General features: G+C 35.7%; 1 protein-coding gene across 1 annotated transcript; it reads left to right on the top strand.

Moving 5' to 3' along the window:
• The first annotated feature begins 353 nt into the window (after nucleotides 1-353).
• On the top strand, nucleotides 354-14,241 carry prlrb (prolactin receptor b). Its single transcript, XM_017451230.3, has 9 exons — nucleotides 354-548; nucleotides 5,648-5,819; nucleotides 7,050-7,182; nucleotides 7,775-7,944; nucleotides 10,753-10,934; nucleotides 11,106-11,247; nucleotides 11,580-11,673; nucleotides 12,298-12,367; nucleotides 13,364-14,241. The coding sequence occupies exons 2-9, from the start codon at nucleotides 5,753-5,755 to the stop codon at nucleotides 14,039-14,041; spliced, it is 1,536 nt and encodes a 511-aa protein (XP_017306719.1). The 5' UTR covers nucleotides 354-548; nucleotides 5,648-5,752; the 3' UTR covers nucleotides 14,042-14,241.
• The last annotated feature ends 2,762 nt before the right edge of the window (nucleotides 14,242-17,003 follow it).

The raw sequence follows: 17,003 nt of genomic DNA on the forward strand, positions 1-17,003 counted from the left end.
TACAGAAGTAACATGGCGATTTACTGGTACATTTGCATTAATCCAGTTAATGAAGCTAAAGAAATGTTGGATTATACAGCAACAACTTTCCTCCAGCTTTACAGCTTAATTAACAAGATTAATGGATATTAAAGGTACTAGTAAATGTACAGTACAGTGGTTTATTCAGGTAATGATTTTCTGATTTACCAGGGTTCTCAAAAATATCTTATTTATTCCATGATAATGTGCTCTGTAGATATAAGATGGTTTGCTAAACGTGTGTTAAATGCAGCGGGGTCGGACAGTAAAGGATTATTTCAGGACAGGGACTGTAGGTGTCGCTTTTCTCTCCTTGCTACTTTGTCCCCATTTCCTTCTTCAGGACTCCACAGGACCCACTGGTTACTGTTTCCCTGATCGTCCACACACACACACACACACACACACACGCGTGCGCACACACACAAACACACACACACACACACACACACACACAGCAGTTCACTGGCTTTTTCAGAAACTACAGCTGGATACTGGGGGATTTTTGACATCTACACATAAGCACGGTAATCAAAAAATTTATACTGCATAATGTCACATTTTTAATGTGTACTAAATATGGCTCAGTTTATTTTCTCTCCTCTAACCAGATGTGAAGTGTGCTTTCATTCGCTGTTATGTATCATGCAAGTTGGAAATGAATGTAAAAATATGATCTACATGTGTGTAAATGTATATAATGGCTTAGTTGTTTTCCGTATTTTATTAATACTCCTGGGATGTGGGCATTTGAAGTCCTTGGCTGTCTGTTTCATGCGTTTCTTTTGATTGTTTATTTGTTTTTGACTTGCTTGGTTTTCTGCACAACTTGCTATAATAATACTGTAATAATTGTAGTACTGCACATACTGCAAATAGTAGTACTGTGCTTGGGTTCATAAATATATAAGTCTTTATTATGCGATCCTTTCATTGTAGTAAATAATTGTGTGTGTAAGGAACAATGGAATTTTTACCAGGCAAAAATATAATATAATATAATATAAGTGTCGGGTGTCCACATACTTTTGGCCATATAGTGTACCTAAATGCTTGTGAGTTAAAAATAAATAAATTGTATTGTTATTAGAATTTTCACTGGTAAAACAATTATGTGACTTTTTTTTTTATTCCTATGATTGTTAGTCCAGGATTAACAAGTCATTGGCTGTGTACTATAGTCCTACTAGACTTACACTATGTACACTATTTAGGCTACTTGACCATCTACTACCCAAACATACTCTTTGAAGTATTTCAGTTCAGCCATTATTAAATATAAATAAGCAGTTTTCAAAATTTGTGCAGCCTAAATAATATATTTATATATACAGCAAAATCAACATAACCATAATCCATATCATCCAACTAATCAAATATAGCTTTGTTCTTTAAATATTTTCAATCATATTTTGGCACTTTAGCAATTTTATTCCTGAACATTCACTAAAACATTACACAATTTGTTAATATGAATATTGAAAATATATATTGACTGCCTTTCTTATTAAGTTATTGAGGAAACCCATTCAGTTCAACTGAACAGTCAAATTGGCTAATATTAAACTTAATAATAAACGTAAATTATTTTAATGGTTTAAATATTTAACCCCTGGTTATGCTTCACAGACCACTGAAGGTTCCTGAATCTCACTTTGAGATCCTTGGACTTAAATGACTAATTAACATGCCAAAACATTTTTTACTTAGTGAAATGTATTATTATTATTATTATTATTATTATTATTATTATTATTATTATTATTATTATTATTGTTATTATTATTAGTAGTAGTAGTAGTAGTAGTAGTAGTAGTTTTATTTATTTATTTATTTATTTTTATTTTATTCAAACTAGCATGTTCTTGTGTCTAATCCTGGTATTAATAATAGAGTTTCCAGTGTGAACACACTACTCATACTAATAGCTTATTGCATAAATTAAGTAATTTGAGATGTAGCTTCTTTCTTTGGGGCTCTGTCCCAAACCAAAAACTACCAGACTAAAATGTAGATCATACTACTGTTTTATTAATAGTTAGAATATATTATATAAGAGTTTGACAGGCTATTTAGTACATGGTTTTGTGCAGTGGCACACTGTTTCAGCATATATTAGGTGCACATCACAATATAAATATGTGATTATACAATCATGCAGTAACTGTGATTACAGGCAACCTACAGACAATGTCTTTTGGAGGACTTGAGGTTAGTCCTGGTTCAGCCAGGCTACTTGTAAATGTTGCCCTTCTCTTCTGTATAAGCCAAAGAGTTCTAAATAATTAGTGCCACAATGTGGTAAATAATTCATACCTTTTTAAAGATGAATGCTCACTCACACATTTGATTATTTGAGAAGCAACAGAAGACATGTGGGTATGTGCATATGAAAGAGAGACAGGGTGACATCATTTTTGTTGTGTAAATGTTTAATTGACATCAGCTGTCCGTGCCATAAGCTGAAAACACTGGGTTTACATGATAAATGTATACACCATGATGTCAAGAATGGAGAAGAAGAGAAGAGAAATCCTTCTGCTTGTAGTCTATGGGAACTACTCCATGGACCTGAGCATATCATGTGATCACTTAGACATTCCACTATTTTACAACCCTGTGAGCTGAAAGCTATTAGGATTAAATATTTCTTAGCAGAGAGTTAAATTTAATTTGTACTTTACTTCCTCTTCAGGATAAACAACTATTAATGACAATGGGTTCCATTTTTAGACTGCATATGATTTGTTTGAACATTCCTTTGGCCATTAAGATTTTTTTCCAGACAGAATTAGCTGAATAAGTTTACAAATATGCACTCACTGAGCATTTTATTAGGAACACTTTACTAATACTGGGTAGGGCCTCCCTTTGCTCTAATAATAGCCTCTACTCTTCATGGCGTGTATTCCACAAGATGTTGGAAACATTCCTTTGAGATTCTGGTCCATGTTGACATGATTGCATCACACATTTGCAGATTTTGCAGGTGTACTTTCATGCTGTGAATCTTCTGTTCTACCACATCCCAAAGGTCTTCTATTGGATTCAGATTCGCTGACTGGGAAGGCCACTGAAGAACACTGAACTCATTATAATGTTCATGAAACCAGTCTAGGAGGACCATTGCTTGGTAACATGGTGCATTATCATGCTGGAAGTAGCCATAAGGAGATGGATAAATTGTGGCCATGTTCAGCAACAGTACTCAAATACACTGTGGCATTCAAGCAATGATTGATTAGTATTAAGGGACCAAATATGTAACTTAAATTTGATGCATTACATGATTGGCTAATTAGATAATGAGTAGGTGTACAGTTGTTTCTAATAAAGTGTTTAGTGAACGTACATTTGCTGGCCATGGGTAATTAGCTGTTGTATAACATACACTGCTGTGAAAATGTATTTGTCCCCATCCTGATTGCTTCTGTTTTTCTGTATACCTCATACTAAACAGTATTAGTTGTTCAAACAATATACAACATAAAACAAAGGCAACCTGAGTAAACACAATGCAGTTTTTATTTTATTTTTTAATTGAAGTAAAAAAAAACTAATTGCCCCCTTGCACTTAAAATCTGGTTGTGCCACACCATTCAGAGTTGGACTTATTTCTATTCTTTGGAGCATAGTTTTGATCCAAATGAATTTTAACTTATGGACTGAAGACCGGATATTTTCCTTCTCATCAAGGCGTGTTTTTCACAAAATTCAGATGAGACCTAATGTTCTTCTGGGTTAACAGTGGTTTTCGCTTTGCCATGGAGGCCATTTTTTCCCAGTGTCTTTCTGATAGTGGAGTCATGAACAGTGACCTTTACTGATGCAAGAGAGGCCTGTAGGTCCTTTGATGATGTCCTTGGCTCTTTTGTGACTTCCTGGATGTGTAGTTGCTGTACTCCTGGAGGAATTTTGGTTGGCCACTTCTGGGAAGGTTCACTACTGTGCCAAGTTTTTTTTCCATTTGGAGATAATGGCTCTCACTGTGGTTCTTTGGCATACCAGAACCTTTGAAATAGCTTTGTAACCCTTCCCAGACTGATGTATTTCATTCACCTTCTTCCTCATAATTTCTGGAATTTCTTTCAATTTTGGCATAGTGTGTTACTGGGTAAGACCTTTTAACCAACTTCATGCTATTGAAAAAGTTCTATTTAAGTGTTGATTCGATTGAACAGGGTTTGCAGTAATCAGGCCTGTTTGTGTCTAGTCCAACTGAACCCCATTCTGAATGCAGTTTCAGATATCTGGGGAATCGGTAACTATGGGGGCAAATACATTTGCACACAGACCCACTTGGTATTGGATCACTTTTTTGCTTCAGTAAATAACATTCAGTCATTTAAAAACTGTATTTTGTGTTTAATCAGGTTGCCTTTTTCATGTTGTATTTCGTTTGTAGATCTAAAATTATTTGATATGAGAGATATACAAAAACAAAAGAAATAAAAACTTAAAATAAAAAAATCAAATACTTTTTGACAGCACTGTATCTGAAAACCATTGTGGAAAAAACAGTTTTCTAGGCCATCTTTCACAGGCCTGTAAGATTATTCTGTAATTTTTTTCTATAAAGGAGGGTATACCTCTGGGCTTTCCATACCTCCACTGCCTTTGCATATACAACAGGCTTGGACATTTCCATGTGCCCATAAACAATAAACTCTACAATGTGTCCATTCTTGTTGTGAGATTAATTAGAAACAAGAACACATTTTCATCCAAAGCAAATTACTGTAGATTGACAGATTTATATATTTCTTTTTAAATACATGAATTGTACCCCCATACATTCATGCAACTGACAGCATAACAGTGCATAAAATCATGCAGATATGGTTATTGCTATTGTTTTTTGCACCTGTTCTGATGTTTGATGTGAACATTAACTGGAGCTCTTCATCTGTATCTGCATGATTTTATGCATTGTGCTGGTGCTGCATGATTAGCTAATTAGATAATTACTTGAATGTGAAGGTGTACAGTGAGTGTACAGTGAGTGTACAATCAATAATTAGTTTTGGCCTCTTTATTGCTTCTCTGACTAATCCTCTGTTTACCCAGTCACTTATTTTGGTGGATGATATGTTTGGATGGCACGTTCTATTCCATTTTTTTAAATAATGGAGTTAAAAGTGTTATACATTAAAAATTTGGGATATCTTTTATAACCGAACCATGACTGATTCTTCCCCCCCCCCCCGACATTTTAATAGCTCTTTGATGATCTTGTCTGTTTAGGTATGTTCTGTAACAAACTCTATGATTGATGACATACAATCCCAATTAAGCCCATTTCAATTCCAGGTTGTAACACTACTAGTTGATCAATATTAATGCAAGGCACTGTACATGCATTATAAATGTCCATAATGCAACTTTTATTTTTCAGTTTTTATTGTGCAATAATAATAATACAGTGCCAAAGATATACAGTAATAACTACTATCACTTACTGCTAATTATTATACAATATTTATATATTTGAATGTTCTGCTCCAACATTTACAAATCCAACAAGCAGATTTCTTTATTGTTGTTGATGAAAATTGCCCCCCTGGCTTATCTCAAGCCAAATTGCAGTGGTGTTTACACATGCTAAATGCTTGTTTTCCACTACTAGACTGATATTTGGTGTCAAAACAGTCCTGCTGAGCTGGTGATGTGCTCCATGTAGACACCTCCTCAACCCGACGAGCGTCTGTGCCCCAGCTGGGCCTCAAGCAACATGCAGAGCGATGCTTCACGAGTCCTGGCTGCAGTGTTCCTACTTTACTGGATTCCACCTTGTGTGTGTGAGTGACGGTTTTTAACCTGCAGCAAAGGAGGTTAAAATGCATAGATCAGAAATGCAAGAATCGGCTTTCCAGATGACTTTATCTGTTAATTTATCTGGATTTGCTATGTGAGCAGACACAACACACACCTAGAAACATTGGTTAAAGGTGTAAACAGTTTAGGGTTCCACTCAGCTTGTTGCCTGACAAACCTTCATATTTCTAATGGAAATGGAGTAAATTGGATTGGACATGCTGTGCATAAACCACTGCTCACAGTACAGACAGGAACATGGTGTCATTGGATTTTAAAAAGCAAATCAAAATCAATTGCCAGTTTTCTTGTCAGTGGTGGATGTTAAAGGCAAAGTCGAAGCATATGGCGTTCATTGTGGCTCAGCAGCAATATGTGACGAAAACTGAGCAGTAACATATTATGGATTTGGACGCAATATAATATAGAAAACTAAAATCAGAGGGTTGACAAATTGCCAACAAATGATCTATGATGTCCTTTTTTTTTTAAAAAAATACAGTATTATGCTAAATAATAGTTTATACAGACAGCTTGTAACACATTTTAAAGTAAATGGATGCATTAATGGTTCAATTTGCTACTATAATCTACACCAGATGTTTTTACATACATGGCATCCTGATTTCAAGTGTGGAAACTACTTGAGTAATTGCATTCTGTGAACGTACTTATGTACTATTTTTTTTTTAAATTCATTTTCAGAGTACCTGTCACATCTCTTGTTACAAACCTTTTTAGTTTTTTTTTTTAGTAAGATGTTGACTTCTGCTGGAGTTACATATTCGTACACAATGGGATGTCTCATATATCCCTCATGTAAAAAAAAAAAATAAATAAATAAAAAGAAAGAAAATAAATATTTACCTTTAAAATTTGGCTAGTTAAATTAGCTAGCTAGTTAAGTTTTATAAAGTTGTTTGTTAAGTTGCTAATGTGCCTAATCATTCATTCCAAAAAGGGTTATTGCAGGCATGTTAGTGACAAACCAGTTTCTAGGTTTGCCCGAGTTAGATGAACTAGTGATCTGTTCTACTTAAACTTATTTAAATGGAGATTTAAACTTTTTGACTTTCACTCCAGTACATTTCTGTGTCTACACTTCTACATTTAATGTACGATTAAAAGTAGAAGTGAGATTATGAGTAAGATTTTGACACTGTACTTTCCACCCCTGGCTGATTGTAACTATTCTGTATGGTGGGGCTACACAGGTCACTCACCACCAGGACGACCCAAACTTACAGGTTGTCGATCTCCTGATAAGGAGACCTTCAGCTGCTGGTGGGAGCCTGGATCAACTGGTGGACTACCAACTACTCACCGTCTATTTTACAGAAAAGAGAGGTAAGAGGGTTACGTTTTAAATTTAACTCAGTCTGCAACTCAGTCTGCTCCTTAATTATTTACTATTATGGAGCAAATAATAAATGAATAATAAAATAATAAATTATTATTTAATTTTCCCACAATTCAGGTGGTCTTAACAATTTGCATATTGCCTATGGTCCCACTTTTCACCCCAAACATAAATAATGGTTGTTGATTTTGATGGGCATTCCCGTATTTAATGTTTAAACATGGGTCGTGAATGTTTTTGCCTCTTATGGCGGTAAACCATGGCAGCCCTCAGGACAAGTTTGAGAATAACATGTCCAGTGCCAGCACTGAAATTATATAACTTGCATACAGGATAAGTGTGTACAGAACCAATTTTATTAAAAGCATATCGTCACATGATGTTTTCAATACATGTTAAAATGGCAAGTTGTGAAAACTTTGTTTTAAATGTTTAATAAATACTCATTTCGACCCATTTTGCAAGAAACGCACACCTCTTGTCACAAAAATACTGTACAAATATACATCTTATCACCTGACATTTAAAATAAAAATACTATTTACTCTCATTTGAATATTAATTTCTTTGTTTTTGCAGATCTGAAAAGGTCTTTGAATGTCCAGACTACCACAGTGCAGGGAACAACTCGTGCTTCTTTGACAAAGCCCACACATCTATATGGATCTTTTATAATATCACAGTCATGGCCTCTAATAGCTTTGGCAACACCTATTCTGAGCCAGTAGAAGTGGACATCATGGATATCGGTCAGTTCATTTTGTCTGTGTGTGTGTATGTGTGTTAGTCAATTGGAATTCAATACAGCACTCAAATCGGTTAATACTGTTAAAGTATTCAGCATTTACATAATAAAGTGTGATGTATTAACATCTCCAGGGCACCGCTTTTACGATTGCTAACAAAAGTCATTCCAGTCAAGCTGGGCTTACCAAGGCGGGGGGGTACGCTCTTGAGGCAATTTATGTAGGCTAAACAGAATAAGTACAATAATTGTGCTTTTAGTTCGATGAGTTTAAAAACATCTCAATATGGCTAGTAAGACAGGGCTGGTAATTCTCTTTTGGTCAATGCAGGAATAATAAAACCTGACCCTTGTAACACTGTGTAATACATTGACTGCTTTGTATACAGGGTGCAATAACCACGGAAATCTGTGTACTGAGACTTTAGAAAGAGAATATAGTCTGATGTAATTAGATGTATATAAAGTGGAATGTCATTGCACCTTTAAAGGAATGTATCTTGTTTCATATCTCTCTTGGATAACCCACATTATATACATTATATATTATATCCACAGCACTGTTGAATTCTCGATTCTGACTGGTCAGAAGGCGTTGATTAATTTTCTATAAATAAACTGTGGCCCGGATAGTAGTTCTGGCTGTAAAGCAAATCACACGTATATTAATGCACTTCTAATTAAGCAATATCGCATGAGCAAGAGTGAACAGTGGCACTTCAGTATAACAGCTTGACTGCTTCATACAACAGCTCTATAAACAATAAAATATTGTATAATAATGATTTGTACCTTTCCGTTAAGTTCTTCTGGTGCTTCCCTTCTTCCTGTCCATCTTCATCTGACAAGCTGTCATATTTTAAGTCAAAATTTATTGTCCTGTCCGGTGATGATGTCGGTATCTCTGCTGTAGTAATGCTCTCAAACTATCGCTACAATTGGAATTTTAGCATTAGATGTAACTGTAAATGGAAAAAAGTATGAAGTGTCTTTCTTTAATTAAAAAAAAATGTTAGCATTGGTAAATTGTTATGGTATAAGAAGAGTAAAACATTTCAGGACATCCTGTTGGTGTACAATAATTAGTGTTGGGTCCACCTTTGTTGAGTTCGAATCGAGACCAAGTCCAAAAGGGGTCCAATCGAGTCCGAGTCGAGTTCGGCCGAGTGCAGAAAGTAATTAAATTTTAAAAAGATTTGAAATTGCAATTTAAACTCAACACTGAGCTGTTAAATGAATATTTTAACCTTCACAACCCAATGGCAACATAAATGTAACAAAAATATCACTATTACATCTTGCCATTGCATTTAATATTTTTATTTCATGTCATCAGCACCTCAACTAGTTTCCTATCAAAAAGTGGTTTCGAAGAAAAAAGGGGATATAGAGGTATACGTAGAACTATTATATTACAAGTACATACAAATACAAATGAACCTGTTCTATTATTGTATCACACTATATTGTGTCCTCCAGACCGAGTTGACATTTCAATTATTTGATGTGTCTCCCCCACAGTTATATAGACTGAGAGAGAGACTACAGATTAGATTTACATTTAGCAACAGGTCATAACATCAAGCTTCATTCTTTATTACTGCTTTTAATCTGTCTATGAATCACAACAAACTCATTTCTGAACACAGCTGTTCTGAACACAAAATCCCTACCAGCAGGGTTTGTGATATTTACTACATTAAGAAGTACATTTCACATTTTACATGAGATTCAAGACTGGAATCACCAAACGTTAATGTTTAGGGCAGGCGATATGACTACAATCTTATTTCACCATAACGATATGTTTTTTCAGGTAGGTCTATCAGTATGTATTCAAGTAAGAAATACTACGGAAATTGAATAGAGCAATTAAATGTAAAATAAGATAGACTTCACTGTATGACATATACAGTGATTCTTATTAAATTTACTGAAGTTATTCAGTCAAATGTTTGAATGAGTGATTTTCTCTTTTGTTGTTTGATTAATATTAATGACACAGACAGCAGCAGGTTTACTAGACTGCTGTCACTTTAAGACCTAATGCACAGATCCAATATACTGTATTGACACACCTCCAATTTTTTCCCAACTGTTTACATCCACTTATGGCATAACCAACTGTGTTTGCATAAATACTTGGCCAGACCTGCATTTTGACATGATGTGTGTGTATTTATTTGACCGTCCAAGAGTGATAAGCCACTAAAGAGAACTCAGTTCGGTACACGCAAGATGAGGCGGCTTGATGAGCCCCCTGTTCAGCAAGGGAGATATTAATTCATATCTTGTTATCTTAATTTTATGTTGTTATTTATTTTTTATCTTTCCTTACATGTTACACATGATGGGGACTTGACTGTACTCAGAAAAATTTCTGAGTCCAAAATGTCCATTCATAATCAGACTCGAGTCCGAATCTGGGGATTCGAGTACCCCAACTCTAAAAATAATCAACTTTGGGGTGGCAACATTAACTCCAGTTTGTGTTGGGCCACATCACACCACCCTGTCATTGATTATGTTCCTCAAACAACACGTCTGTCATATATAGCAGTATATATTATAACTCATTATAGTACTGCAGTACATGTTATATATTAGTGTGTGCCAAAAGTAGAGCCACAACCAAACATGAGTTGAAATAATTACATTTAATTGAAACTGCTTAAATTCATCCTAGCCAGGCCACTTAAATTACTGTGGATGACAACAGTGGCATTTTGTTATTGACCAAGTCATTGGCTAGTTTAAAAAGTCTATAGGCCTTTTTATGGTTTCTTCATTTATATTGTTGTTTTTCATGCAGTCCAGCCTTACTCGCCAGGAAACTTGACTTTGACTCTAATGGAAATGAAGGACAACCCATATTTTGTGGTGAAGTGGGAGGCCGCGCATGACATCGACACTCGTTCTGGCTGGGTTACTCTCAAATATGAAGTGCGTGTAAAACAGGAGCATGGGGGCCAGCAGCAAGTCAGTTATTGGGAGGTGTGTCCCAAATCCTACTGTAATGACATTGCATCTTCCTGTAGTTTAATCTAATTTCATTTTGATCACATTTAAATATTAACATTATTTGCAATTATGCTCAGTTAGTAAATCTTTTTGTCCTTTGATTGATTCAACGGGGTCATTCGGACCTTAATTTTTGTTTCATAGGTGTACAATGTTGGTAAGCAAAAGGAACTGAGCATCTTCAGTCCCAAACCTGGAGGAAATTATACTATCCAAGTGCGCTGTAGACTAGACCAAGGCCTGTGGAGTGAGTGGACTCCTCCTGTGTTCATCCAAATACCAAACAGTAAGAGCTGAGCACAGTGTGACACACCCGTTCTGTATTTATTCAAGCTGAGCTCTAACATACATTCTATCTGACCTAAGGATGGTAAACAAATATATCTCCCATCACAGCCCTGTAAAATGTTCCTTGCTTAGGATATTTGACACAATGCAAACCCATATTGAATACTGGTACTTTGACGTTAAACACGTTGATGTTCCAAGAAATGTCTCTTATTGGTAGACTCATGCATCTAATCTTGATTCTGGCACTTCCTACAGTTTTCTGAAATATTTGTAATTTGCATTTTATTAATGAAATCAAACTGAATTCTTTTCACTTTTGTTTTGCAGACTCAGTAAAAGAGAAGCCAGTTTTGATCTTCATTATTATTAGTGCCTTAATTGTGTTGGTAATGGTTGGAATACTAACAGCCAAAAGAAAACAGTAAGCATTGCACAATTCTTTTTTTCCCCTTCAAAACTCAATTCATAGTGTATATAGTTACAAGATTTATGTTGTTTTATGGATATGTATGCAAAAGATAAATTCTCCGAGCAACAGAATAACTAACTCATAAGCATATAGAGGCAGCACATATACACATCTTGAATTAATTTGCAGTCATTTTGCCTTGTGATTCTTTACTATTACAGTCTCAGAATATTTTAATGTTTAAAGGAATAGGTCTGAATTTCTACTTAACTGAAGTTTAACCAATCAATCAAGCTATTATATAAGGTCATACTGTTTTATAGTTTTGACCTTCAGGTGCAAGGTTGCGTTGCCAACAGTAATGAACGCTATGGAAAGGTCCTCAATTCACATTATCACTGTTTTTTTTCTTCTTCTTTTCTTTAAGTAATACAGCTTGAATACTAAACATTATTTTATTCGGAAATGTATCCTCACATACTGTGCTTTCTGGCTGTAATACAAAACAACTAAAGCAAACAATGAAACTAAACACTGTCTTGGTTGATCAAGCACACTTGGCTTAAAAAGGAAATAATGTAAATTTATGGTCAAACCTTTCATTTAAGTTAATGTTTTGCTTCTTCTCTCCACCAGTGTTAAGCATTTCTTACTTCCCCCTGTTCCAGGACCAAAGATCACAGGCTTTGATAGGCACGTTTTAAAGGTAGTACAAAATCTCCACAGCATACGCTCAATTTCAGTGTAGCTTTATAAACATTTCTAGCTTTTATTCAGACTGAAAAAACATCATATAACTATTTTGGTCTGGTGTTTTAAAACTAATAAAACTGATGGAAAAGCTAATAGTTTGATAACCATACAGGCCAATTTCATCATTTTTTGGATACCAGTGTATCTGCTTATAAAATCACATTTTCAAGGTGGCACTAAGTGACATGTACTGGCACACAAGCATTAAATGATTTGACTAGTGAAATGTGTTGTTTTTTTTTTCTTCATTTAATTCCCATTAAAACCTCCCATTCTCTTTGACTTTTGCTGGTATGTTTTTATATTTTAAAACATAGCCTATCGTGTTTTAAAAAGCTCAAGCACATGTCACAGCTGGAGGTAATGTTAATGTGGTTGTACTGTCTAACCAGTAATAATAATCGGGCAAAATATGGGGGAGTGCAAGAAATGAAGCAAAGTTCAGGAAATGTAATAATAACATGGCACAATGGTGAGAATATTAATGAGTAATGTAGTCTCACTCTGAATTTTTAAGCAAGCAGGCAAGCTTATTGTTCACTGCTGTGTATATAACTGTATATACATACAGTATAAACATACATATACAATATTTGCAATTAAAGCAAAATTCCATTTTATTTTACTAGGCTTCACTGTCACATGTGTTTGCAAGATGTTTTTGGCACACATTTGGTATTAGTTCTAAGAACAGAAATATCAACAGAAGCAATATATTTTAATGATATCAGTGTTGAGAATTGTGTAATAACATCTAATCCAATTGTTGGCAAATTTGAAAAAAGTATAGCACCCCCACCTATCAATCCCATTTTACACTATGCACAACGCTAACGGTATAACTACTACAGTTCTATCACAATATACCGTCATATAGATATATTGTCATAGCTATAATCTTAAATAAGTTCGTACCTCAATATCATATATTATGTGCTATCATTCACAGACAGTAAAACCAGAAGATATATTCAGTACCTGCAACTTCCAGAGCATCCTCCCAGCACCAGAGTGTCCTGATCAGGTGGAGTATCTAATGGTGCTTGACAGTGAGGAAGCCAGTGAGAATCCTGGAAGTAAAGCCTGTCAGGACAAGTCACGACAAGTGACAGACCAGAATACATCCAATCAGAAGACATGGAATAAGCTTAACATCACTGATCACAGTGATCAATGGAAATTACCAGCACACAACTGTCAAGATTCGGATCCTGAATCTACAGCTTTAAACACATCCCAACACTCAAATGTGACTCAGCATAAACCTGACATTTACCAAAATGGCCCTTGTGTCATATCTCATAAAAGCATGGCAAGGAGCTCTCCGACCAGCTGTACATGCAATGTTGAGCAGAATGTTGAGCAGAATGATGGACTGATGGAGTATGCTGAACAAAAGCAGAGAGCCGACTGTAAGCAGATGCTCATAATAGAACAAGAGGAAGACTACAGTAAAGTCAGTGGGATTTACCGAGAAACTGTCCTTGTGATCCAAAAGGACAACAGCCCTGTTCAGAGACACAAAAAGACGAACAATGATAATGATCCAAGCAAAAAGATCAAAAACGAAACCACTTCCTCAGCTAAAGACTCCACAGATACTCAGGAATACGTGGCTGCATTGTAGGATATGTTTTGAACTGGGAAATTTGAACTGAGATTTGGCCCATGATCAAAATTCTGGCTTTTTTCTTACTTATATCTCAGAAGTTCCAGCTGGTACATCTCTGTGAATGTTTCTGTGCATTGTTATTAGTAATACAAATAGTACTAATACCTGTATGTTGATCAGACCTGCCACAGATAAAATTTGCTTTGTTAACAACAGACTTTGAATGAAAAAGACTGGCATGATATTGATGTACGGGGCGCACGGTGGCTTAATGGTTAGAACGTGGGCCTCACACCTCCAGGGTTGGGGGTTCGATTCCCACCGTGGCCCTGTGTGTGCAGAGTTTGCATGTTCTCCCCGTGCCCTGGGGGTTTCCCCCGGGTACTCAGGTTTCCTCCCCCAGTCCAAAGACATGCATGGTAGGCTGATTAGCATGTCCAAATTGTCCGTAGTGTATGAATGGGAGTGTGAATGAGTATGTGATTGTGCCCTGTGATGGATTGACACCCTGTCCAGGGTGTACCCCGCCTTGTGCCCCATGCTTCCTGGACCCTGAAGGAAGGATAAGCGGTATAGAAGATGGATGGATATTTATGTACTCCACAGAGCGCTTAATGCCTCGAATCTAATTGGTCAGAAGGTGTTGAATCATTTTCGAAAACAGCCATTCTGACAGTTCTGACCAACTGTAATTCAAATCACAGGTTTATATTAATATGTTTGTTGTAACGCATGATCTTTCTATAGTAACAACAAATTCACACGAACGCCACACAATCTCAAACTAATAAACAAAATAAAAACATGCTGCTATTTAGATAAATACCTTAAATAATATTATATATCAAAAATAAAGGTCTAGTTGTTGATATGAGGGAGAAGATGATTTTTTGTAACATTTATCAGTCCCTCCATGATTTTGCACTCGCAGAAATGAATGCAAAATCAAGCAAAACTCCGCAGTGTTCGGATGAGCTTGCAATTTTTCTAAATTAACTAAGATTTTCCACATATTTGGGCCAAGACGTGTCATGTGACATCATCACAACGCACATTCAGCCAAAGCGTGGAACATGAGTACAGCTAAAAGGTCTCATTTACCAACAAACATCACTGTGAAAGACCATATAAAACAATTTACTGCGATTACAATTTCTCCAATACAAGTAGTTTTCTGCCAAAAAAAAGCACAAAAAACGCCACAGGTTGCATTGCACATTTTGAAAAAAGCTTCAGCAAAATCAAGCATTGTGCCGCAACAATCAAATTCTGCGAAATCCTGTATGGACTGATTTATGGAAGGACTCTCCAGTGTCAGAGCTTTGTAACAGGGCACTTTCTGGTTTTTCAGTAACTTAAAAAGCAGAGTATTTTTTATTTTTTTTTTGTCTAAAAGCGAAGCTGGGGAGGGTATGACTGTTTATAGCTGCTTTTACACAAGCGATAACATGAACTAAATTGTGATGCAGACTTTCCACAACATTAAATGTAACTATAACTGATACAACATATGACATATGTAACTGATAAAACATATAAGAGGAAAAACACTTCAAGCATACCCATTCCTTAATTCGTGACTGAGCTGCTTTGTGAGTTTGCTCACTTATTGCATCAGATACTTAATACTTGTATGTTTCTTCTCTCTGGTAGCTTAACGCTTGTCCACAGGGTGCCTTTAAGTGCAAATACATAAAAAAAAATCTATGAAAATGCATAGGCTTAAATTTTGTAGTATAGTCTTCACTACCATGAAAGAATGAAAGTTTTGCAGAGAAATGTGAGTACAACATTTTTTCCAGCCAATTAATTATTTCCATCCCAGCTAATACAATGTTATTGTATATTATATCCATAACCAGTTTTAATAAACAGCCACTCTGTTGTTCAGGTTTTGCTTGTTATACTGGAAAAGGTGCTAGAGGTTCATGTAAGGATAATATAGACTTCAATACTTTTTACAGTGTGGAAATATCTTTGCTACAGCCTATAATAATAATGACTTTGTAAATAATGACACACTTATCTAGTGCATTTTGTGACTCAGAACAGCAAGAATTCACCAGTGTATGGATTCTACAAGGTGTTAGATGTGCAAGAATGGTGTGCAATACAGAAATTATTGCATTGCAGGTTTACACCAAAAAAAAAAAAAAAAAAAAAACATCAATAATGAAATGAATGAAACACAGACTTCCATGTTTCTGAAACCTTGTGACATGGAGTGTTATCTTCTTTGGAAGTGCCCATTTGAGCGTGGACTTGACGTGACTATATCTTATTGCTGACCAAATCAATGTTCGGACATGAAATATGATTCTGATATTCTTCTGGAGCCAGGGAATGTGTCTGCCAAGGAAACACTTCCACACCGTCACACCAGCGAGCACTTTTCTCACCAAACAAGCTCCATGGACTCTTAGGCTTGGAAGTAGGATCTCAGAATGAAGTTTTTTTGAACTCTGTGCATTCAAGCTACAAAGTGAGAAAAAAACACTGATGCCTCCAAGTTGATCTTTTGTTAGCGTCAAGCTAGCCAGCTGTGATGAGCGCTGTATAATTTCCTCCTCAAAACAGCAAACTGTGTAGTCAGTGTTTATAGACATAACAAGTGTGTATGCCTATATGTTGATTGATCTAAAGTGAATACTTGCATACATAGTATAACTCGTTGAAAGTAAAAGTTGTTACCTTGTTTACTGTTCATTGTCAATTTGATGTCACTTGCTGAACTCGGATGTTGAGTAGACCATCCGAGTTGAAGGAACATTTTGTTTGTTTTTGCGAGTCAGAAGTTAGAAATTACAAGTTACAACCTTCAGCCAAATGCAGCATTACTACTTACATTTACATTTATTCATTTAGCAGACGCTTTTATCCAAAGCGAATTACAAATGAGGATAAACAAGCAAAGCGATAGATCAAGCGGAGAACAATACAAGCAGTGCTACCATACAAGATTTATAATTGAGTTCTC

The sequence above is a fragment of the Ictalurus punctatus genome, chromosome 22 (assembly GCF_001660625.3).
Source record: "Ictalurus punctatus breed USDA103 chromosome 22, Coco_2.0, whole genome shotgun sequence".
Classification (NCBI taxonomy): domain Eukaryota; kingdom Metazoa; phylum Chordata; class Actinopteri; order Siluriformes; family Ictaluridae; genus Ictalurus; species Ictalurus punctatus.

What these genes read in the sequence shown, in the direction of transcription:
- prlrb (XM_017451230.3), top strand. Translation starts at nt 5,753, where the DNA reads ATGCAGAGCGATGCTTCACGAGTCCTGGCTGCAGTGTTCCTACTTTAC. An exon ending in CTGGATTCCACCTTGTGTGT is followed by an intron (nt 5,820 to 7,049) that starts GTGAGTGACGGT and finishes GGGGCTACACAG; the next exon opens with GTCACTCACCACCAGGACGA. An exon ending in AGCAAGTCAGTTATTGGGAG is followed by an intron (nt 10,935 to 11,105) that starts GTGTGTCCCAAA and finishes TTTGTTTCATAG; the next exon opens with GTGTACAATGTTGGTAAGCA.